Source organism: Haliotis cracherodii, unplaced genomic scaffold (assembly GCF_022045235.1).
Source record: "Haliotis cracherodii isolate W230 unplaced genomic scaffold, xgHalCrac1.p SCAF_15, whole genome shotgun sequence".
Taxonomy (NCBI): Eukaryota; Metazoa; Mollusca; class Gastropoda; order Lepetellida; family Haliotidae; genus Haliotis; species Haliotis cracherodii.
Genome location: NW_027266270.1, coordinates 15,511,727 through 15,537,529, shown reverse-complemented (window position 1 = coordinate 15,537,529; position 25,803 = coordinate 15,511,727). Strand labels below are relative to the sequence as shown.

The window sequence follows — 25,803 nt, the reverse complement described above, 5'->3', positions numbered from 1 at the left end:
CCAGGATCGCTGGGTGTCTGTCTACCTTGTTTCTTAATTCATAAGATCTCTACGAATTGGTTATTTGTCGGAATCATCACTTCTTTTGTTGTTTTTATATAACAGGTGTTAAGGTAGTGAGACTCGATAAACACAAATCTTAAGGTAATTTTGCTCGAAGATAACAAGTCAGAATTTGTCTATCATACTGCATAGTCTATTTGTGTTTTAATAGTGAACAAGTGTGTTGTGTTTCGCGCGGCTTTGGACAATGTTTCTGTTACATCACGGCGTGACTGCGTAATGTAGGACCGCCCAAAATTGATGTAGACGTTGCTATTTTAGAGTTTTGTGCTGAAAGACCAACACTTCTATTTGTGGGAATGTTGGATTCGGGCCTACTGTAATAGGATTTTGACACGCCTGGGTCGATACAGATGACTTAGCTGCCACTGACAACCATTTTGTAAATACAATCTGGGATGCTTGATATAACATTCAACCACTGTCATACTGTCATTTTGATTCTACAAGTTCGCCATTTTCAACCAAAACTACTACCCTACCCCTCGTGAATGCAGGTTAACCTCGTTTATCCAGAAGCCAGTATTTCCAGTGAAATCGTCTACATTGATACAATTGTAGATGAACGGAACATGGATGAAGAGCAATGTCCCCTTTTATTGAGAACACTTCTCTGGTATTAGTGCTAAAGTAGTTTCAATCAAGGTGTCATTGAATCAAGATGTTGTTTGTTTGTCTGTTTGTTGTTTAACGCCACAGTCAGCAATATTCCAGCTATATGATGGCGGTCTGTAAATAATCGAATCTAGACCAGACAATCCAGTGATTGACATCAGGAGCATCGATCCAAACAGTTGGGGTACTTGCATCAACCAAATCAGCGATCCTTGAAGTGTCCCGGTGCTGCAGTGTACATCAGACTCTCTAATCTATACAGAGATTCCGAGCCACGAACTGAATTGTCCCGGTGCTGCGGTGTAGATCAGACTCTCTAATCTTACTGAGATTCCTAACCACGAACTGAAGTGTCCCGGTGCTGCGGTGTAGATCAGACACTCTAATCTATACAGAGATTCCTAGCCACAAACTGAAGTGTCCCGGTGCTGCGGTGTAGATCAGACGCTCTAATCTTACAGAGATTCCTAACCACGAACTGAAGTGTCCCGGTGCTGCGGTGTAGATCAGACTCTCTAATCTATACAGAGATTCCGAGCCACGAACTGACTAACTCACTCCTGCCTACGTCAAACTATCAGTATACGTACGATGGGTCCATGCCGAGGTGAAAGGTTGGCAAAACAGCTGGTCTGCGTATATGCTAGCAATTAGTATGAGGGTTTACACAAAACGTCCCTTGTGTCTGAAAACACTGATGTGGTATCACATGGTATGTGACAGTGGATAATACTCATCCTGACAGTTGGTGCAGGCAATATGTTCACATACTTTGGTTCAACAGATGACATGGAAAAGGATAAATATTCTAAACAGACGTTATTTGTATATAGGTTGAAGCTGCACCATCTAAACTAAATCAATTATTCCTTCCTTACTGGAATATCATTTTTTATATCAAACGTTTCTTCGTAATGTTATCTCAAAATAAACAGCTATCAGGATAAACAGGACCAGACATTTTTAAATGTAGGCCAACAAGGAGGTGGATGAACATCAGTAACACATCAACACCTACAATACTGAGTCATACCAATGCAATATACGTGACCAATAACCATAGTATCACGTTACAGCATAGTTTAGAAAATAATTCCCGACGCGTGGGCGCATCTGTAATCAATACACGGCAAACATTTGGCAAAATGTATACCCGGGCAGTTCGTCCCAGTGTTGTATTTTTACACTGTTTCGAAATCTACAGAAATGAATAAATATATATATCTTGTAAAAATGACATCAACATTATTACTCTCGTGTGTTTCCATGAGACACCATTATTAGCTGTACTCGTACATATGTCTACCAACACAAAAAAGCCGAACATTTCAGATATGAACTACCGTATTCGACGTAATAAGCGCCCCGCTCTAATAAGCGCCCACGGCGATATTTGCTAATATATTGGCAAGTGAACAATCCCAATTAGCACCCCTTCCGATTGAGCAATGTACACAAGACATATTTATTCGTGTATAATACGCACTCGTGTGTTATGTACACCATTAATTATGGGCAATTTAATTCTGGAAAATATATCTGTCGTATATAAACAGTCAGGCCGTCAGCATAAACCACGAAATTTATCTTTCAACTCTGTTTTTCCACCAAAATAATATTCTAATAAGAGCCCCCTATATCTAATTTTGAGAGCGCCCTGGGCGCTTATTACGTCGATTACGGTATTTCAATTCCCACTTTATTCTCCTATTTTAATTTCCCACCTTTGATAAATGATCTGCATCGTTCTTTATCTATAGTATCCTCCTCATCTTTCAGTGTGACATGGCGATGGCAACGCGGGTGTTTTTCGATATGATGGATGATCACAACTCTACCAAGGTGATCCTCTTCGGAGACGCCTGCTTCCAAGTGACGGGGCCGATCTCTCAGATTTCCAAATACTGGAATATGTTCCAGGTATGTGGACTTATATTACACACATAAGTCACTTACTCATTTACCTTTACTCAGAGTAGCAGAATGATGCACATACAAGTATTGGGTATAGCTTGGGGTTCTTACAAAAGCTGTAATGTGACAGTCATGCTGATTTCACGAACGACTGTCCGCTTGTGTGCATTTCGAAAGCTCTTTCTAATCCACATCACATAATAAGTTCTCGTGGGCACTTTTCTGTTGAAACAGAGTCCCAAAACTAGTGGTGTTAGAATGACGCCAAATTGACTTTGTTATCATGGCGTCGTATTACGCAATGATGTAATACGATGTATATTTTACATGTGTGCTGTGCGTGAATAATGTTCAACTTCTGGACGACGTGACCGGCTCCCCAGCATCTGCCCGGAGAGCGGAAGGTCGGGGCTCGATCCCCGGCCGCGTGATACTAATAGACGTTAAAAGATGGTACTTGTTGTTATTCATGTTAAATTGTGGCATGGTATCTCAGTGGGAGAGCACTATAAAATCTGCATTAGTCCGGACTACTACAAGCAGACAAACACACACGCACGCACGCACGCACGCACGCACACACGCACGCACACACGCACGCACGCACGCACGCACGCACGCACGCACGCACGCACGCACGCACACACACATACGAGCCTTATAAGTGTAATAATATTGTACTCGACGTCAAACCTCTTTTCAACTCACGTCACCTCTGGGTGTCCTTTACGAGTTGAACTTAAGTGTTTGCAAGGCGGGAGTACTGCCAGGCAACAAACACTTTCTTTTAGTGCGAATTGTGTGAATAGTGGGTGCTCACGGTAGGGCAGGACATGCTTACCCTTTTCGCGAACACCTGGTATCATCGCTGCTTTTCAGTAATTCATTCATATAATTTTCACCTCTATATTGTCTTATGCGCTAAGTGGAATCTGTTTCGGCGGATAATCGAGATTTTCGTTTTCCTTGGCGTTGACGTTTTATATTTAATATACCAAACCGAAATCGTTTACGAGTGTGATCTCGCATGAATAGTGAATTGTCAAACTTTGGCATTGTAATTATTCCTCATTATTATGCGCAATGATAAACATCCCTACTCATATGTGTGAAACCATAATACTATGAAGTCTAAATGAACGTGTAGCGACGCCACGGCTGAAACAAATAGATCAATGAAAAGACCAAGACAAATGTGTTTACTTAGACTGTGTCACTCACGTGTTTAAACTAAAGATCGAAACAAATCGGAACTGATGATCTTACTTCAGGACGTCGACTTAACGCTGCTTTAGAAAATATCTGTTATATGACAGCGTCAGATTAGGAAAGGAAAGACTTACGGCACAATTACGGGCATGATGCTCACCAGACCCTGATTCAAACCGACAAGCGAATCCTTACACAACAAAGGTATACAACTCTGCACATCGAGGTTAGGAGGACACACATCCACGTATCATGATGTAGATGGCTAGGGCATACCAACATTGGCTTCAATTGTTGAGTAGTCGGGGTCAGAAAAGTTAATCACATCTTGGGTAAACGGTTAAATCTGCATCATCATTGTGCCTAACACGGAAATGCACAAGTTGGCATTCATGTATAATGACAAATACTGGAACCATGACGGATACTCTACAAAGTATATGTCAAATATCGAACATTTTTAGTCCCGTTGGATTCTGGGTCAGCATTGTTCCCAAGTACCTCACGCTTAAGTGAGTGAGTGAGTGAGTGAGTTAATATTTAACGTCACAACACGCTTAAGAAGTCTGATTGATAAGGATCGGGGGATTGTAATTTGTGACCTCACCGAACCTTTCAAGACAGATTAGGTCGTTGCTCATGCTATCAACCACTGGTTTGACTGGCACATTTATATGCAGGCCTCAGTTACATTACACCCAGCCGCAATATAACTGACGTAAAAGTATATCAACACACTCTTAAGCTCCGAACCCAAATATAGGATATTAGTGGATACTGGTTGTCGTGTGTCATCGTTCACATTGTAAACTGCTGGAATGTCTTGCCCGAACCACAGCACGTTGTGATAGTGGTGTGATATTGATGACTTCGGCGTCTCACTCACATCTTCAATAGGATATTTTATGCGGATACCTTATGATTGATTCGCGGTACGTCAGCATGCAAACGCCCACGGACACAAAAACGCACACAGTACGCAACAGTGATGGGAATGGTTCGCATATATCAAAGTATTCTCTGATTTACTGACTTCCAATTTCGATTCTCATCGCTCCACGTTAAATTATAAAACCGTCTCATTTCCCCGCTACATTCTGTCGCTAAAAACGTTCACTACCTCCGGCCTGATGATGACGTCTGAAACATGGTATGGTGAAGCCTAATATTTCAGAAAAAAATATCCGGTGTTTTATTTCGGACTTCATATTTACTTTAATGAAAGCTTTGAGAGTAGCTGATGTGATAATTATTGCTGCGAGGTCTTTGATTTTGGTTGTAGTCGGTTTGATTCTTTTTCTGAAAGAGACAAAAAGCAAGTTGCCTTCTATTGAAATATAAGATGGTGACGTTGGATTGTGTGGGGAGATTGAGGGGCTATAATTCTGCCACAGCCTAAAAGGGTCTACAGTGTTAAATAACATCGGCAACATGTATTCATACTACACTGAGCCACATTTGACTCTGATTTGAGAGCCATGCAATATGATATTAAACTTCGCGTGAACTCCAGTGTTTCAGTTGGGAGTGACTTTTTGCCAAGGTTTTAGGTTACAGTCTTTATTGGTTTTGTTAAAGTGACAGTTGCAAGGCTTAACTTTACGCCTGCATTGGTGCTTAAAGATGGCAATCGAACGCACATCCCAAGAGTTGCTTTATCCTAAAACGAAGCTTACATTATCATGCCAACTTAGTGTGTATTGATAAGCACAGATTGGGATTCATGTCGAAGAAAGAAAATGTACGTATACATACACGCTATAATAAAGTGTTATCTTATGCCTTGTTCCTGCCTTGAACATTTCTCACATAGCCAAATAAATGCTCAACGATGCTGTGCAGATTTACAGAATTGGATGACAAGAAACCTTCTCAAACCTAACACTGATAAGTCTCATCTCATCTTAACATGGGTCCTCATTTGGTCAGAAGTGCGTTCCCTCTGTAATCAGTGTGCCACGCGTTGCTCATGGGTCTCATACGCGTAGCGGACGGGTTCCAAACGGGATGCGTCACGCGTTGCCCACGCGTGTAAGGTGGAGTGAATTTCTAGGCAGTAGTGTATGTATATGTACACAAATGTAGAGCTCTATAAATTGGACCCTGATTCTTTGAATTTGATCTTGAGTGAATGATCTTGACAATACTTAAAATGCCAACCATTTCGAAATCAAAGATGGCCGCCAAGTAGAGGACGAAAAATACCAGAGCAATATCTTTTACCGTCTGTACACACTGTTCATGACTTACAGATGTGAGTGTTGATATCTCACGCTCTTTGCCCTTTTGATGGCGACATTTCAGTGGTACAACATCCACCCATCCTTCCCATTTAATGTTACCATCAATGGCCTTTTTTATCACACGTAACCCTTACATATTTCCGTTGGTGCTGTGGCTGAAAGTAATGTTGCATTTGCAGATCACCACGTTAGCCGTCAATCTCATTTTGGGAGTCACTCAAATGTCAATGTAAAAAAGAGAGAACTTCGATCGGTTAGCACTTTATATCTGTTGATGAGACCCTCGGAAATGTCAGCAGTCGCAGTTTTTTTTGTTTTTCGAAGCAAGATGGTATTTATATCTAATAGAGACGTTTAGTAACGTTCCTTCCACTGCATCTCCGCCTCTGATGTCTTTATGCTATGCTGCCTGATAACACAAATCAATACAGTAATTCATAGAGCATTAACGTTCGTATTAGAGCATTAGCTTCAGACTGGATCGGAAACGGTATTAAGCTTTAACTCTATATATCTTCATACGCTGAGAAAACAGATCAAACCTCAACATCTGCCTCCTGGTCCTAACGGAAGAATACCGGTAATTGAACAAACAGTGCATTCCTATGTAACAACTTCCCACAATACACTGACGAAATGCGATGTCGGATACGATGTGTAAATATTTTTAGCATTATTTCGTATAATAACCGCCTGTGTTCGTATTCTATCAGATACGGAAAAGGATCGGAGGCTTCTAACTGACCAAAGCATGCTGAGGCTTTTGAAACTAGGTGACTAGACAGGCTTAGGGCTAGTAGGGTCTTCAGAGACGGTGTGTTTGTCTTGTTGGCGACTTCTCCGTAAGGTCGGGGCTTCTCCATTAACGTGGCCATACATTAGCTGGTACTAGTGTGTCATGTGCGACCAATGTCGGCGGTTGTGATGGGATGTGGTCTCCGGTGAGGATTGTCCATTAGTGGCGTGGTGCACCTGTGTAGCCACTGATGTGCCCACCTAACCCTGTAATAACCCCAATACAATCTGGCTAATAAAGGTTGTCACTGTGAATACACCGCACACAATACGCAGTAGCCTAAGAACCTTGGTGTGTTTTATCGTACCCTGTACGACAGGCTGTCTATGTGTCACCGTGCTTGGCGACGTTTTTGACTGGTCGATAATCTTACCATGACGTTTGCAACAAGCTGAATATGTTTTATCATACCTCAGAGGGGTTTTAAATACGGATTTTCTACCGCACCCTGACTGCAGAGTGAATTTACTCATTGTATGGCTTCGACAATTTCTATGACGTCCACGATGAAGTTGTAAGAGTGTTTCTCCCAGAGTTGCACTCCATGAACTCACCTACGTCATCACTACAAATTGAATATAAACCTATACGTGCAGGCGTGAAAGGATACACACATATGTAACAATGTGGAAAAGTACACGTACATATGTGTATACAGTCACGTCGACATCTCATCGTACAAGGTACCCATTCACTGCTGGGTGAACAGAGGCATATTGTATTTGACAACGGAGACAGCATACGTGCTTCAGTGTGGGTAGGACCGAAGCCCTAGAAACGTCAAGCTGCTGAACGCGATCAACTTCACCTTATCCGTGTGTTGTGCATTTTGGCCACGCGCCACGTGGTCATTACAGTGTTCATTATTAAAGATATTTGGAGGACAGGTGTCAAAAAACGTTACCTTCTCCAGTGATATAACAAGGGCTAGCAGGTGAAGATATTTTGGAGCATACATTAGACCCGTGAAGATTCCGGGGTAGAATAGGTCTTCAGCAACCAGTGCTTGCCGTAAAAGGTGACTATGCTTGTCGTAAAAGGCGACTAACGGGATCGGGTGGTCAGGCTCGCTGACTTGGTTGATGTATGTCATCGATCCCAATTGCGTGGATCGATGCTCATGATGTCAATCACTGGATTGTCTGATCCAGACTCGATGATTTACAGACCGCCGTCATATAGTTGGAATATTGCTGGGTGCGGCGTTAAACAACAAGCCAGCCAGCCAGCCAGCCAGCTTACATTAGTAAAAATCTTGGATTGACTAACGGTAGTCTTTAGATTTTGCAGATTGCCGTGACCAGGTGGTCATGGGTTTGATTCCAAGTGTCACCCCATGTACTGTCCATATGCATGTGTCTCTTTTGGCTTTAATCCTACATTTGGGTGATATTCTGTGCAGCAACAAAAATAGAGTTCAAAGCGACACAAAAAACTAATTTGCTCAATGACCAGAACTACTTTGCCTGAAATGGGTTTAACCACGCTTTGGGGAATATTTGAGTTCTATGTAACAGGAAGGCCTGAAGGGATGCAGCTCGCATGCAGGCGTTTACCACATCGGAGAACCCCAAGAGCAAGAATCTTTTTTTTTCCAAATTGACAAACCTCGGAGCATAATCATCCGGATTTCAACTCACGGCTAGCGGATCCTGGCAGCTAAAGGACGATAATTGAACGTGAAAAAATCATAGAAAAGAGTGCGGAGAGGATGTTCATCATCTCTGGAATTCTAATGCTGTTCTGTTTAATTTTATACTTCTGGGTTAAATCAATAAACAGCATCAAACCCTTTGAAAATATTTTCAAAGTACAGGCTTGTTTTGTATTTCTAATGCCGCCATATGGCGAATAAATCAGTGTCTTTTTTCCGATTTAGGGGAAACTTTCCCCGCAGAGTTTTTCCATACATGTCACTTAATTGAAAAGCCTTTGAAACAGATTTAAATTCGCTTTTTGAGTGAGTTTTCATGTTGAATCAAAATTAATTTTGAGTATTTTACCCGAGCGAAGAGATCTAATCACCAAAACTCCTGATTACTCGGTGATGAAAGCGCCATGTCAATTTCAACAACAAGGTCAAGGAAAAGGCTGGGATTTTGCTTGAAATTCTCTTTACTCTCCTTACAAACATTTGCCAAAATGATACATTTCTTTACAATTTCAATACCCTGATTGTCGTTTGTGAGTTTGTAAATCAGCAATTGGTATTCGATTTACGTCACTGATGACAGGAACGACACCGACTATTCAATCTATTCCATTGTCAACAAGGTAAGAGCGGCGAGCTGACTTTGTGTTATCGTACACTGATGTTTTGGTCTTCTGAATCTTTTTTCGACTGACTGTGTATTTTTGGTCATTGCAATTGACAGTGTTTCAGATTGGACGATGATATGTAATCGTACTCTAGTGACGCTTGCGGTAGGCTTCTAAGTGTTACCGTTCGACGACGTATTCCACCAACAGACTACGTGTTATCGTATCTTGACGACGTTTTCCACTAACAGATTATCTGTTTCCGTAACCTGGCGACGTTTTAGAGTAACAGATTATGTGTTATCCTGTCCTGACGACTTATTCGACGAACACATTACGTGTTTTCGATCCTTGACGACGTTTTCATATGATGGACTAAGTCTTATCGTATCCTGACGACGTTATCCACTAACAGATTTTAATTGTTATCGTACCCCGGCGACGTTTTTCACTTACAGATTACCTGTTATCGTACCCTGACGAAATTTTCCACGAACAGATTACGTGTCATCTTACCCTGACGATGTTATCCACTAACAGATTACCTGTTATCGTACCCCGGCGACGTTTTTCACTTACAGATTACGTGTCATCTTACCCTGACGACGTTATCCACTAACAGATTACGTGTCATCTTACCCTGACGACGTTATCCACAAACAGATTACGTGTCATCTTACCCTGACGACGTTATCCACTAACAGATTACGTGTCATCTTACCCTGACGACGTTATCCACTAACAGCTAGAGTACCTGTTATCGTACCCTGGCGACGTTATCCACTAACAGATTACGTGTCATCTTATCCTGACGACGTTATTCACTAACAGAGTACCTGTTATCGTACCCCGGCGACGTTATCCACTAACAGATTACGTGTCATCTTATCCTGACGACGTTATCCACTAACAGAGTACCTGTTATCGTACCCCGGCGACGTTATCCACTAACAGATTACGTGTTATCTTATCCTGCCGACGTTATTCACTAACGGATTACCTGTTATCGTACCCAGGCGACGTTTTTCACTTACAGATTACCTGTTATCGTACCCTGACGACGTTATCCACTAACAGATTACGTGTCATCTTACCCTGACGACGTTAACCACTAACAGATTACCTGTTATCGTACCCCGGCGACGTTTTCCACTTACAGATTACCTGTTATCGTACCCTGACGACGTTTTCCACTAACAGATTATGTGTCATCTTACCCTGACGATGTTATCCACTAACAGATTACGTGTCATCTTACCCTGACGACGTTATCCACTAACAAATTACGTGTCATCTTACCCTGACGACGTTATACACTAACAGATTATGTGTTACCGTACCCCGGCGACGTTTTTCACTTACAGATTACCTGTTATCGTACCCTTACGACGTTATCCACTAACAGATTACCTGTTATCGTACCCCGGCGACGTTTTTCACTTACAGATTACCTGTTATCGTACCCTGACGAGGTTATCCACTAACAGATTACGTGTCATCTTACCCTGACGACGTTATCCACTAACAGATTACCTGTTATCGTACCCCGGCGACGTTTTCCACTTACAGATTACCTGTTATCGTACCCTGACGACGTTTTCCACTAACAGATTATGTGTCATCTTACCCTGACGATGTTATCCACTAACAGATTACGTGTCATCTTACCCTGACGACGTTATCCACTAACAAATTACGTGTCATCTTACCCTGACGACGTTATACACTAACAGATTATGTGTTACCGTACCCCGGCGACGTTTTTCACTTACAGATTACCTGTTATCGTACCCTTACGACGTTATCCACTAACAGATTACCTGTTATCGTACCCCGGCGACGTTTTTCACTTACAGATTACCTGTTATCGTACCCTGACGAGGTTATCCACTAACAGATTACGTGTCATCTTACCCTGACGACGTTATCCACTAACAGATTACCTGTTATCGTACCCCGGCGACGTTTTTCACTTACAGATTACCTGTTATCGTACCCTGACGACGTTTTCCACTAACAAATTATGTGTTATCGTACCCTGACGATGTTTTCCACTAACAGATTACCTGTTATCGTACCCTGACGACGTTTCTGGTGATGGACTCCGTGTTATCGTATCCTGATGATATTTCCGACTAATGCATTACGTGTTATTGTATCCCGACGACATGTTCGACATGTTAACACAGTATGTGTTATCGTACCATGACATTTTCAGCTGGTTGAAAAAGATCAAAAGAAAAATACTTAGAGAATGCCTGAAATTTCCATTACTTTATGACAAGATATATCCAAATGATATCTAGTTTTCAATACCCATATATTGTTGTTTATGAGTTCAGTCAACTTTAGTGAAGACAGGACGCCGTCAATTGGCATTGACTATACTTCATTGGTGACAGGGGCAAACAGGCTGTCGTAAGAGGTGACTATAAAAATGGGAATTTGGTGTTCAAAATGTACACTGACTGTGGATTTTTTTGGTTATTGGTGAACAAGATCAGACCAACTCAGAAGTATGCCCTGTTGTAGTGCGCAATCGAACCTGTGTAGATATAAGCTCACACTAGTGAGTTTGCCTTTTCAAGACTGATTCTATATGCACGACCGCTGTGGTTTAGATGATCTATTGTTTACAACCACATAACCATCAGAGTATTCGCTCATTGAATGTTCGCGGGACACTGACTATATACCAATATTCACGCCTTTGATGTGCTTACCACAAGGCGATAAATTCCTTCTGTTCGTAATAAAATATTTACTCATGTTGTGCTGTGGAGAAAGAAGAATAAGCAGTTTTATTGAATTGAATCACGCCATTTGCTACTGTGCACTCAGCCCTGGATAACACCTTCAAGCAAATACACATTCCACTTACCACAACATTAAATATGCATTTAGTGCTTGTAATAAAACTTTCAAAACTTAAAGTAAAAAGTTCATCTATCCTTTTACGTCACATTTGCCTATTTAGTGTCTTTTGTTGAAAGGTGTTTCAATTCCGTCACCCTTCAGTTAAAACTGTTAAATCGTCATCTCACGTTCATTCTTCCTATCTTACAGTTTATTCATATCCTCTCCTTCTTGTTTGCGTGCCATTGCTGTTCACTATGTGTTCACAGTGTTCTGGCTGTTCTGAGTCCTATCCAATATTTGTTTCTCTCAAGGGGGTTCCTTTGAACACTATCTGTGAAGCTTTTTTCATAATATTAGAAGAATCTATTTTTAGACACATGATGACAGGTTTACATTTGAAAATGGTCTTTGGCTTTTTTCTTCTCCTTTTTTTTTTGCAATTAATCACGAGCATCTATTTGATACAGCATTGTCAAAACAAGCTTTAGGCTAATTGTCAGTAACGGTGAAGTGCCACCAACCTTCAAATGCCAGTTCCTATAGTATATTAATACCAGTTCAACAGTTACACAGGGAAAATGTCCACGTTTCGCACATGACACTAAGTACTACGTCAAGATAGAAAATGTACACTGCCTTTAAGCTTTCACATCCTATGAAACGTCAATGGACGCCTGGAATGTCGTGATATCAGAGTCCGCTGCAAAGTCTTCGAATAAAGACCTGTCGAGACGCTCTAACTGAACTTACAAGAACATAATAAAATGGATTCATGAAACTTGGTAGCTCAGTAATGTTACCTATAATTATCAAACGACTTTCAAAAAAATAATCGTCCAGAAGGTGGGATGTCTTTGCCAAAAGACCCGGTGGTTCAATGTAACTACCAATGTTATTGAATTAAAACAATTATTTCTACAACTCATCTACCAACCAAATTGTGTGGATATTCCACCTAACTCATCCATTTCTTTCCGTATCATCACCTCTCCCAATGTACAGTGTTATATCTGTGACACCGACCGACATCAGTGGCTGTTGACTTCCTGTGTAACCTGTACGCATGAAGCTGTAGGCGTATTGCCTCGCCCCACAGATTGGACTACAGAGAAACGGACCCTGAGGCTACCTTGTTAAATATTCACATGGCAGAGGCTCGAACCCGCCGGGAAATTACCACATGCCCCTTAGATACTGTTCGATTGATTGGCCCATCTTTTCAACACTTTTCCTTCCTAATCCAATATGTGTTTCTATTCAAAATTGATGTCGCTGCAAATAATGAAAACCCTTGATGACCGAGAGACTTCTGGAAGAGAAAGGTAATTGTGCCATGGTAAAAGGCTTGGGAACCCATTTTATGCTCAGCATTATTTTCGTGTTTGAAACAAACTTGAATATTATATACACCCGTATTCACTTGAGAGTCGGGATGAGTTATGTTGTATATTAAACATAAGTAATGCCATTTTAGCGTTTTCGGGATTCGGCAGTCTCTTGGTCGTGAGCAGAAAAATAAAATCTTCTCAAACATAATTCTCGAAGTAAATGCCAGTAAAATGTTCCATAGCTGTGTAGCTGTAATTAAGTGTTACTACCAGAATGGACGAGGGTATATAAGTTATCGTGAAGACTTCAAACCATTGAAGGGGTCTGTCAGCTGTCAAGAACCACTGGTCGCGGGATCATATTCCCGGACACTTAAGAGACAGTAGTTATAGATGGCCATACCGGTATCTATGGATTTCATACCAGTAAACGTGTAAAACCTTTAATCTTTCCAACTAATTTTAATAATTTGGGCCCTCAAGTTTTAAGCAAGATGTTTAATTTAGCAGCTGGTCTGTACTTGAACAGAAACGCATTGCCAATAACAATTAAATTCCAAGGAGCAATTGATAACTGTTGCAGTGGCCTGAACCACGCTTTAGCTGATGTTGGATTAAGTCTAACATGTGGTATTATACATCCTAATATCATCAACCCCATTTCCCTCCCGGGAGATAGGGTTTGCTTTTTGAAGCGACACCAGTACTAAATGTTGACCAATGTATTATTTTCCGTCCTGAATAGGTTATTTCTTGTTCATGTAATTTACTACTGATAAGTGAGCCCACCCCAGGCCACACCAGACTGCAGTAAGCTACAAATGAATTGTCTGGTCGCTGTCTTCCTTTTAGCATGACAATGACAGTACCCACAGGGTCAGAGCACACCGGTGTAACGCACCAGTCATGGACACGCCATGACAGGTTAGGCAAAACCGAAATAAGATTTCTACCGCTCGTCTAACAGCTATCTAATAATAATTTGCGGCTCTGTCGAGCCCATCAAAGATCATCTTGTATTCTTGATCTATGTGAGTCTGGGTCATTATATAGCGTTCCGCTACAGAATACGGCCAGGTGGCTTGTCGCACCGAATTAAGCCATCGTCGTATGAGGTTATTCTGCAGACCCCGCCGGAATGGAAAACAGTGACCGTCTAGGAGAGTACGTCCAATGGGGACTTGATTCAATATGACTTGTTTGCTGAGACTCCACGGTAGGAGGGAGGACATAGACAGACAGCCACCAATTAGCTAACCCGTTATGAGTCAGTGACGACTCAAGACCCACCGGCAAGTGAATTATTACTTTGCGTGCCCCCTATCACTTAGGTCGGGAACGTTGCGCTTGTATACATAGCTTTCTTGTAGTACATTTACACTTATAACACGCGCCAATAAATCTGGTTTGCGACACTATCCTGTGTTGGGCATTGTGTGTTTATTCAATACCGTGGCCCCGTGGTAGACGCATTTCAGTGCACGTGATGGAAGCACTGTTGTGATAACACATCTCATTTCACCGTCTGTGTTAGAGAGGTTTGGTTAAGGCTTATCACAATCAGACTTGACGTCGATTCCCTGTCGCCAACGGCTTTGGGATGTGTAGATGGAACATGAAAACAAGAACACAAAGCATGCCAAAAGCAGCACTTCCTGGAAATAACTACAACGGACTTTGGGATGGATCGCTTTTGTAGCTGTGTGATTGTGGCATTTCTGCGCTGAGCCTCGGCTGATAACCTCTCTCTTGGGACAGAGGCTATCAGTTTGTTGTGACAAACCTCTATCACTATTCATAGAAAACTTTAATGGTTCAGATTTTCTGGCAACGCCTTACATTCTAACGTTGACATAATTTCCCTGAAGAATAGCCCCGGAGCATGAGTTTGTTATGGTCAGCGATGTTATTTCCAGTGTATTGTGGCATGTGGAAGAAACATCAACATTTTAATCGGAATGCCATATCCATCAAAGGGAGAGGAGCCATTCAAATCTAAAGCGTCAATGGGGTGAAGTTAAAGCGATACAAATGGACGGAGTGTATTTAACTGGCTGGAAATCAATCCATATTATTGCTGCCTATTAGCGTTGATTATCACAGCTCTCAAGTGAGAATCTAAAAGGGAAACACACAGGCGTGTTTTGTCTTCATAAATTTTGAACTAAAGAATTTATTATCACTGCGCTACATTGCAATGCAAGACAAATGGGATAAATATAATTATTCAATACCACGTTACAGGTATGTTGGTTTGCGCCGCGCTTACAATATGGCATCTTTATCAATGAGCCTTGGAGGTATTCAATTCTGAACAAGCGAAACCAATGGTTGATACCATAAGCATCCAAGTACCGTTGAAATACGATAACTCACAACTAGACGGTCACAAATTGTCACCTAACATTTTAATTGCTTCTGTCACAAACATTTGTGCTTGCAACTGGAACCTATGTTGTTTCAGAAAGCACACGGGCGATGCCCGCTCTTAAAGAGGATATGCTTTTGATCTTCGAATAGTTTTTCCAATATAATTAAAGCCGTTGAAGCCATTGATATTTTTGGACATGCAAAAAAGCAGGAGGTATTTGAACCTTCAGAGAAACACATGCTGACTCAACAGGTTTACAATGGTAACTACATGTATGCTTCCTTGGGACGTTTTGTCAGGGGCATTGTGACAACAATAATGTTTACAGTCACTAGGAAATACTTCTTGACGTCAAAAATATACAGCGTGTTTCTACTAATGTTTCAAATGTTTCAAATATGGATAAGGATATAGTCTAACTTAGAGCAATCTGTATATATTTTCTGTATTAAAGGTGAGGTGAACTGGGGTTGAGCGTCGCGTCCAAGATTATTGCACTTATATAGCGACGGGCATGCACGCGTGTGTGTGTACTAGTCCGGACTGATGCCGATTTCAAGTGCTAGCACACTGCTAACCGACCAGTCCTTGTTTTAGCCCCTTAATGCCGAGCGCAAGACAGGGTAACAACAAGTACCATCTTTTAACGTCTTTTGGTATGACGCGGCCGGGTATCGAACCCCAGACCTTCCGCTCTCCGCGCGGACACTCTACCACTAGACCACGGAGGCGGTCTTTCTGTATTAAACTTGTCGTCATAAAGTATGTTGGTTTCCAAGTTTCCTTGATGAGTTACCCCATTTTTCGAATACATGTTGGGTTGAGTGACATCGGTGGAATGACAGCTGCTTCCAAACTTCCCATGCGTGAAATGACTTTATTTTATTTTCTTGTGGGGAAGGAACACTACTTCAAAACTTTCGATGAGGGCCATAACACAGTTATTAGTTCCAAATATATGTAAATTAGGATACGGAAGGACTCTTGCACAATAACGTCACTCCAGGCTTACGTAGATTGATTAGTTTGGGAAGTAATTTCATTGGTCATTTTGTCCGGTTGTGTGCATCCTGACACAATATGTGTTTTCATTTCTTCTTGTTTTTTAACGCCGCATTCAGCAATATTACAGCAATATGAGGGCGGTCTGTAAATAATCGAGTTTGGGCCAGATTAATAGGAATATTGAGATGGATCTATGGACGGAGATCAACTGTGTCATAAGTCCGTGCTGCATCAAAGCGTCTTGTTACAAAAAAGTCCCAGGCAGATCAGTAGTTCGCTGTATGACCTGCATAATCGACATGACACACGTTCAGCCTGGTAACACATTGTTCCTACAACAGGCATGGGAAACACAATTTCTACTCTCAGATTTCCCCAAAAAACCTGGTACAAAAAGCTATCTCAAGTAACGCTGCAGTTGATCCATCACAATCCAAATGTGCAAGGTGACCACAAGAAGCTCATACATCATAATCGACACACATTTGGAGGCCTGTTCACACATTGTAAAGCAGTTCCTACGACAAGCATGGGACACAGGGGACCTATTCTTCTCCAAGATCTCCCATATGTGACGACGAAAGGAATTAGTTCCAACAGAAATAATCTATATCTCAAGTAATGCTAAAGCTGATCTACGACAATCCAAATGTCCAAGGTGAGCTACAGAACCTCGTGGTTCTGTATTCATTTTGAAGCCAAACGTGAAATTCCCTTTAGATTATCATAAGATCTATTACCCAAACACCTTTATCGGATAAAACATTGTTTAATTCAGCCCTTTAAAAACTATGTTGGTGAAACTTATCTCAATACGATACATACTCTTGAGAGGATAGACCAATCGGCATGACATGAGTAGACCACGTGTACGTGTGGTGACCTCGATTCTACATGAAAGACATTCCTCAATGGCTTACAAACCAAAATACATTGGTCTATACATTGATAGTATCCCGCGGGACTTGGGGAAATTGCATACATCAGTGTTTTATGGGGGATTATTTAAACGTTCCTGAATAAGCTTATGTACCATCGAGTCCCTAGGGTGATCAGCAGTACGTTATCTGTTTAGAGCACTGAGTTCTGTTTCAACAGTAGTCAGTAATTATGTTTTGCAGCTTTTATCTTAAATTACTTCCGTTGAAAGGTCTCATGGGAGTCATTAGACTGATTCTGTGGGTCAGTAACACTACACTTCTGTGCGCGAACCTGTAACAGCTGTGAACTACCAGGCAATGTGATCTGCTTTAGACTAGGTTCCTTCTCTTCAGAGAACTACGTGGGTATCATGCTCATCATACGTGTCGAGGGTGATATCTTCCAGTCTACGCGTTTCGGTGAAACGTCTCGTGATCAAGGAGATGACGTTTCAATTATTTATCATTCTTTCAATGTTTATTGATTACAATGGTTAATTCGATGACAATGCTGTCACATACGATTATGGTACTCCCGACGATAAAGGGATACCGTATTCAAACCGATTACATGTCATCATAGTAACTCTTGGTGGGGTCACTGTATCTCGTATTCACAGGTTTGATTCTGGTATCCCTATCAGCCTACGCTGAGTTAATATAGTCAAACCTGTCTGTCTCTCTTTAGGTAACTTCGACCGAGCTTTGCAGAATGAACCTTATTTACTGCATAAAAAATGAGGGTGAATACAGGCGGTTTTAAAAGTATATGTGTCGGTCATCAATGAATTATCGAGTCTGCTATTGTGTACTTTGCGATAAAATTAATTTTACATGGACACTAAACAAGCATGAAATACTCACATCCCACGCCAATATAACATGTCGGGTGTGTGCAATGCATTAGCTCCTGTGAACTATGTTCACTGGGCCTTTTTGTAAAGAAATATAGTACGTTTTTCAAGATCTGCTCCGGAAACGAGGACTACCGCCATTTTCAGTCTTAATCAAAGTCGGTGCCATGGAAACTAAAAAAATATTCTTTTTAAACATGCCAAACTATCGAAAGGCACCAGTTCACCACTAGCTCTATCTATGTGCCATGTTTTATGAAGAAATATGGTACGGTTTTCAAGATCTGCTCCGGAAACGAGGACTACCGCCATTTTTAGTCTAAATCAAAGTCGGTGCCATGGAAACTCAAAAAATAACTTTTTTTAAAATCCCAAACTATCAAAAGGCACCAGTTCACCACTAGATCTATCTATGTGCCAAGTTTGGTGAAGAAATATGGTATGGTTTTCAAGATCCGCTCCGGAAACGAGGACTACCGCCATTTTCAGTCTAAATCAAAGTCGGTGCCATGGAAACTCAAAAAATAACTTTTTTAAAAATCCCAAACTATCAAAAGGCACCAGTTCACCACTAGATCTATCTATGTGCCAAGTTTGGTGAAGAAATATGGTACGGTTTTCAAGATCTGCTCCGGAAACGAAATGTGACGGACGGACGGACGGACGGCTGGACGGCCGGACGGAAGGACGGACGGACGGCACCCATTCCTATTTCTCCCTTCCACTTCGTGGCGGGGGATAATTAATGTGTGCATTAATGAATCCCACATTAGACTTAAGTACAATAAAACACCAACTGAGTGAAATTGTATGCTGTTAGTAACATTCAAGCGATATCACCCCGAGGTGAACCAACAAGTGCATAGTAAATTTCACCAAATCGTTAACGCAACGTTATATGTGCATAGATGGAGCAACAACCGGTGACAGATTAAAATAGTGGAGTTCTAGAAAGCGTTATGCTATATTTTCTAATCCTAATCTGTGGTATAACCCAAGCAAGTGGGCACATGAGCAACTGGGCCACATAGTACCTCAACAACAGAATGTACAGTCACTGTAGCTACAGATTAGTTGCATGTATATGATGAAGAAAGATTTGTGTCGGGGCAGGTTCCCAGAGATCTATAGCGCCACAATTCCCAGTGTAGAATTACGTCCATTAGTTGTACCTGGATCCACTGATTGTAAGGTTAAGTCCCAGATCCACCTTGATCATGATTTGCCAGCAACATTTACAATCGTGGGTTGATTGCCTTCTTTTTTGCTTTCCTTCTCTTTCGGAGTTCATCCTATATTAAGATGATACGTTGTGATATAACTGCAATATTGTACAAAGCGGCGACCCATTCACTCACACACACAATCTAACAATGACTATTTTCCTTCAGCTCTCCTACGCCGACACGAACCCACTGCTGTCAGAGAGGGATAAATACCCATTCTTCTTCAGGACGGTACCCAGTGACTCTGACTTCAACCCAGCGAGATTGGCGCTCTTAAGGAGCTACAACTGGACACGTGTGGGGACGCTGTTCCAGTTTGATCCGAAAGGTTCAGCCAAGTACAATTACGTGAGTCTGATCTTTTGTTGATGCCTGTATGTGACTTTTCTGATGAGATAGTGCCAGTGTCTGATGGCAATTGTAGACACTGTGCGATTCCTCAAATTGGTGACGTATGTCTTGGTATGGCTTTAAACTTCACAACACAGTGTACATGAAGGCATTTCAGGAATCTACATCGTGATTAACATCGTGAGCTTCGATCCACGCAACTGGGATGCGATGACATGCATCAGCCAAGTCAGCGAGCCTGACCACCGGATCCCGTTAGTCGCCTCTTACGCAAGCATAGTCATATTTTATGGCAGGCATGGGCTGCTGAAAATCTATTCCAACCCAAATCGTCACGGGTCCAACACATACGAAAAAAAATATATAAAGAAACATTCGAAAACAACAGATGATGACATAAATACAAAGAGGTATCTAGTGATGGTTATGGAAGGATGCGAAAAATAAAGTCTCGTCCAGTCCAATCCAGAGTGAATCAGGACTAATCTTAAAGCATTTCATGATACAATCGCCGATTCCGCCAGTTTCTACGCTCAAAACACCATTGGCGTCTGGCTGGAATGTGTGGATTTGTGAATGATGGTATAACACGTGGTCATCGAGCATGTCGATCAGCTTCATAAAGAGAACATCTAAGCGTTTGGTCAGTAACTTGAACTCCAGCGGCCTGGCGCAAGTGAACAACGTTTTGATTTGTTCTTTTGGCTCGTTTTCGTAACGCCTGAACAATCGATCCAGGAGCTAGAGCGCCCTGTGCGGAATGTCTGCAGAAACCCTTCCAAATGTCTGCAAATCACAGACAGAGACTCATTGAACATATTGCCCAACTTTCACCGAGTTCCACCAGTGTGAAGCATGCCAATAACCCCTTTAGGTATTCATCACGTTGTGGATGATGCATTCCAAATCTGACCATAAATACTGCATTAAAGCAACAACTGAGAGCTTTCGTGTTATTGTGGGTAATGGAAATCAAGAATACCAATGTCTCAAAGCGATTAGACGCCCTTTCACTGATGATGTCAAAATCAAGAATGACCCCTCTCCCCAAGTGCTCGGAAGAATTGCCTAATCCACATGGACTGTTGAGGGTGTGTTAGCTGCTAGTTCTGACAAGTCTATACCAGTCATTTTTTTTTAAATCTGAACTTTCTTCGGACGACCGATCATAACATTTATGTTTCATGATCCCTTATATTTTTGGAGATTTTAAGACCGTTTGAAACTAAAGACGTTATTAGTAAATAAATTTTAACTGAAAGGTTAATGATCGCTGTTATTTTTTTCTGAATTGGCAAAATGGAAGAAAACGTAAGCGTTGCCAATACAACCAAAAGTGATTGAAGTCAAGTCAATACTCTGGTCAACCCAACTCTTATTTACCTCTCAAGATACATTCGTTCTGGTCTGGTGTGGTTTTATCGTCCATTAGAACGAAATTGTTATCACCATTTATGGCACTGGCATAAGATCCATCAATAAGATGAAGGATCGCACAAGTTCCACTCCTTCTTGTGTACAAGTCCTTTGATCCACTCAAACCTATTCCTCCTTAAAACCACGACTGACCCTCCGCCAAATCTGTCATATTCTACACAGCAGTTCGGGAATCGTCCATTTTTTTGTTTGCCTTTTGATTCGCCTTTTTTGCGTCGACCATCGCACAAATCAAACTAAAATGTGACTCATCTGAGAGCAAAACACACTGCAACTTATTGGCATTCCAGTTGTGATGCACAGACAGAGATGGCCACAGAGCCAGACACCAAGCTCTTAACTCTAGATGATGAAGTTCGACTGATGCTCCGAAATGTTTGTGTCGACATTGCTCTGTAACATTCCTTTCAATGTCGAGTTGAGAATAGATGACCTGAACACATGAAACATTTTAAGGATAACGGGTCTTTTATTGCTTGTAACGACGCATAAAGGTTACTTCTTCAACATCGTAATCATCCGTTGAAAGACGGAGGAGCAAGAAATTGTCTTGTCGTCACAAACAGTAAAAAGGTGGTCTCCATAAACGTTTCATGTCTTCATTTTCTGGCAACTTCGAAATGACTTTCAAAGACTTGAATGGATGACTTCTTTCAGAAGCACAGGTGATCGGACTCTCTTGTTGAATAGTTCTTTGGATTTTCTCCCAATAGGACCAGTTTGTACGACGATTTGCCAATAACGCTATGAGTCATGTTTAAATAACGACCAACCTGACGTCGAGATGACCCCCTTCCAATATACCTACTTCTCTAGTGGTGTCCTTAGTTGTCAGTTGTCTTCTTAAGAGCCCATTACAGCGTATCTGACAACTCACAGCACTTTTGGAAATTACAAATGCTGTGATAGAAACGATAAGTTTGTGTCTCTTGAAGGAAGTCATTTTTCACATGAACCTTTTTTGCCCCACTATTCAACTAATGCGTAAGCATTATGTGAAGTATATTTCAGCAGAAAAAATAAATCTTATGTAAGAGTGAGTATAGTTTTACGCCGCTTTCAACAATATTCCAGCAACAGCGGGGATCAAGAAATGGGCTTCACTATGTATTCCCTGGTGAAGAATCGAAAACACATATTCGACATGTGGGGCGAATTCTTTATCTGCCGCTCCATGTTTACCGCTACTCCACCGTCCTTTGAATGTATGAATTTCCATATTGACCTTTAAATTGTTGAGTATATATTGTGTCTACACTTATAAAGAAACATCTGACACATGAATAGCTTTGTTTGTCGTTTTCCAGTTAGCCAGGATTCCGTTCCGAAATGCGATATTGTCAGTCTTTGCGATAAGATAACTTTGAAGACGATCTGTTTGATTTATGGACTGACGTTGATACCATGGCTGACTTTCAGTAGTCAAGAAACCATTTTCTACTTTTATTAGCTCGGTTTATTTTACTGATCAATAAACACTCTAGTATTTCACGAACTTAATGTATTCGGTAATATCAATACCTCGCCGATTTGTATTGAATTGACATCAACGTACTAACTAACACATCTTTTTATTTCTTGCAATACTTGATCTTGTTGTCTCGGCACTTTTGCCTTAAATGTCATACAACAACGGGTGAATGAATCCCGAAAGGTCAGATATTTCGAATGGTGAAACACCTGATGTCTGTTCATATGGAAATGTTCTATTTAGTTAGCAATGGGTCTTTCACAATCGTGAATAAAAAAACCTGAATACAAGAACTCCCAGAACTTTCCTTCGCCAGTCAATTATCACATGCTAGCTCAGTTGTTTTGACGTCATCATACATGTTAGTATTTGTTGTATAAGCTGATCTTCATCTTGCACTGTTTAAACTATCGTAATGGATGTGATGAACGAGAAAAGTTATGTTTAGAAGAAGTGATATAACATTGCAACAAATCCCATTTTAAGCCTGTTCCCTCAGCAAGAAGCAATCAAAATAGCATTGACAATATCACAAGTCGTTTACATGACAGCAAGATAAAGCAGTTTTTCAGATTTGTTTTAATAATTTAATAACAGCTGCCCTGCATCTCGGCGAAATGGAATTACGGTTGAATTATGGGATGTTGATTCTAAAAAAAAGCCAAATGAAAATGCCGTCTCAGCACACTTCCACATCTCCCAGATGTCACGGCGACATCGCCAAGTCTCACAACCTCTCTGTCTCTCTTTAGTGATCCCTCTGCCTCTCTGTCAGACTCTGTTTCTGTATATGTCTTTCTGTCTCTGCCATTCTTTCTCGATCCTTCTGTCGCTGTCTGCCTTTATATGTCTCTCTGCCTCTGTCCTTCTGTCCTTCTGTCTCTGTCTGTTTTTGTATCCTTCTGGTTCCTTGTCTCTGTGTCTGTCTTTCTGTCTGGATGTGTCTCTGTCTCACTGACTGTCTGTATCTGGCTCTGGTGCTGGCTCTGTCTTCCCGTCCCTGTCTCCCTGACTCTGTGTGTATCTGTCTCTCTGTCTGTATCTTCCTGTATCTGTATCTGTCGCTGTCCCTCTGACTCTGTCTGTCTCAGTCTCTGACTCTCACGGGGCACGGGTGGCCCAGTCGTCAAAGGCGACGCGATTCGCTGTGCAGATTTGCGCCCCTAGGGCACTCCAGAAACCTATGATTGTGGGTTCGAATCCCGGTTCGCCCCGATTATGTTTCTAGGTTTGTCAGCACCATACCCGTGCTCGTGGGTTTCACCGAAGTGGTAAACGTCTGAGACCTGCATCACTTCGGGCTTTCCTCCACCATTAAGCTGACACGCCGTGATATGACTGGAATACTGTTAAAAGCGGCGTTAAATCCAACTCACTCACTCACTCACTCTGACTCTGACTCTGTCTGTATATGTCACACTTACTCTGTCTATCTGTACCTGTCAGTCGATCCCATTTCATCTTTATGTCTATTCAACATATGTCTATCTGTCTACGTTTAGAGGACATATCTTTTCTGTTTGTCCTTTGTACCGCAATTAGTGGTTGGATTAATTGCGTTTGATCGCCACACCGCAGACCCAGGTTCTATGCTCATCGTGAATACAATGTGTGAATTCTATTCATGGTTTCCCCTCTGGAAGTTGCTGGAACTTTGCCAAACGCGCTGAAACCACTCTTCACTAAAATAATCATCACTGTAAGCATTAATGGTGGCATTGTTTCTTGTGTATAACTTGTGAATCTAATTCTGTTTTCGGTTTGCTTTTTCCTTATTCATTCCCCAGTCGAATGAAGTTGAGTGCATCATCTGGCCTTCGTTATGCTTTTCTGACGAACGGTTTTCTGATCGCCTGTGTTAGATCGGAGAGTTTTTGACAGTTGCCCACCGGGACTGTCATCTTCGTGCTCCTTGCTTCACACTTGAGAAGTTACATCCGGTAATGTCTGCGGAGTAACACCACGTAATGGGTGAACAGCCGGAAGAAGTAGTCCTCTCTTTACACAACATGGACTAATAAACCTTCTCGATAATCCGCCGGAAATACACGTATCGACTCAGATACGGCACAGATGGGCCTGCAGGTGGTGTTGGGGTACTAATTTCATCAAACGCTCAGTCGTTTGAATAAAGGGGCTAGGAGTGTTACATGCGGCAGTATGGTGGCAAGCGTTTGCGAATCAACAGCATTAAGTGTTTGAAACTTGAGATGAGTGTGGCAAACATAAAAGAAATGGGTATGTAAGAAAATATCAAGTGATTTGATCATTTATAAAATGGGATACTCAAGGTTAGTGGAACAAAACATAAACAACTAATTTTTGGTCCCATATTTCGTCATAACGTAACAGGAAAAATGCACCAGTTTCACATTTTCGATGAGCTATTCCTGCACCTATTTTAGCACCTGTTTAGGTCATATTTCATGTTATGACCTAGAGTTATAATGAGTGTTATTAAGAGGCCGTTAATGCCATTACGATCTATTCTGGTAACCTTTTTTAATCAGGGTCATGGCTTAAAGATATTAACCCACTAGTACTGAAAATTAGGGCAAAAAGATTCCATCGATTAGTGAACAGATCCTTTCATATTTATTAAATGGAAGTGTGATATTGAAATTATCACCCCTTTTACGTGTTGCTAAAATTGTATTAATGAAGGCTGCCTTCTATCACGTCCGTGCTTTCGAACGTGACGTAATTGGGAGTGGTAATCGCATTATACACTCGTGTCCCGAACTGCAATTACCTCCTTGCTTCTTGAATCAATATCGGCACCACCACGAGATGGTATTGTTTGTAACAACCACCCTACACGCACGTCAAACACAGTCACAATAAACGTCAAGGCTTCTGTAAATATTCCTGGTTCTAAATAC

General features: G+C 41.5%; 1 protein-coding gene across 4 annotated transcripts in view; it reads left to right on the top strand.

Annotated features, from left to right (window-relative positions):
• Positions 1-25,803, top strand: part of LOC139462312 (gamma-aminobutyric acid type B receptor subunit 2-like) — a 164,195-nt gene that overhangs the window by 93,765 nt on the left and 44,627 nt on the right. For all 4 annotated transcript variants that reach the window (XM_071243943.1, XM_071243944.1, XM_071243942.1 and 1 more), the window contains exons 3-4: positions 2,458-2,598; positions 19,828-20,010. In XM_071243943.1, the coding sequence (XP_071100044.1) occupies positions 2,458-2,598; positions 19,828-20,010 (324 nt within the window). The remainder of the gene's footprint in view (positions 1-2,457; positions 2,599-19,827; positions 20,011-25,803) is intronic.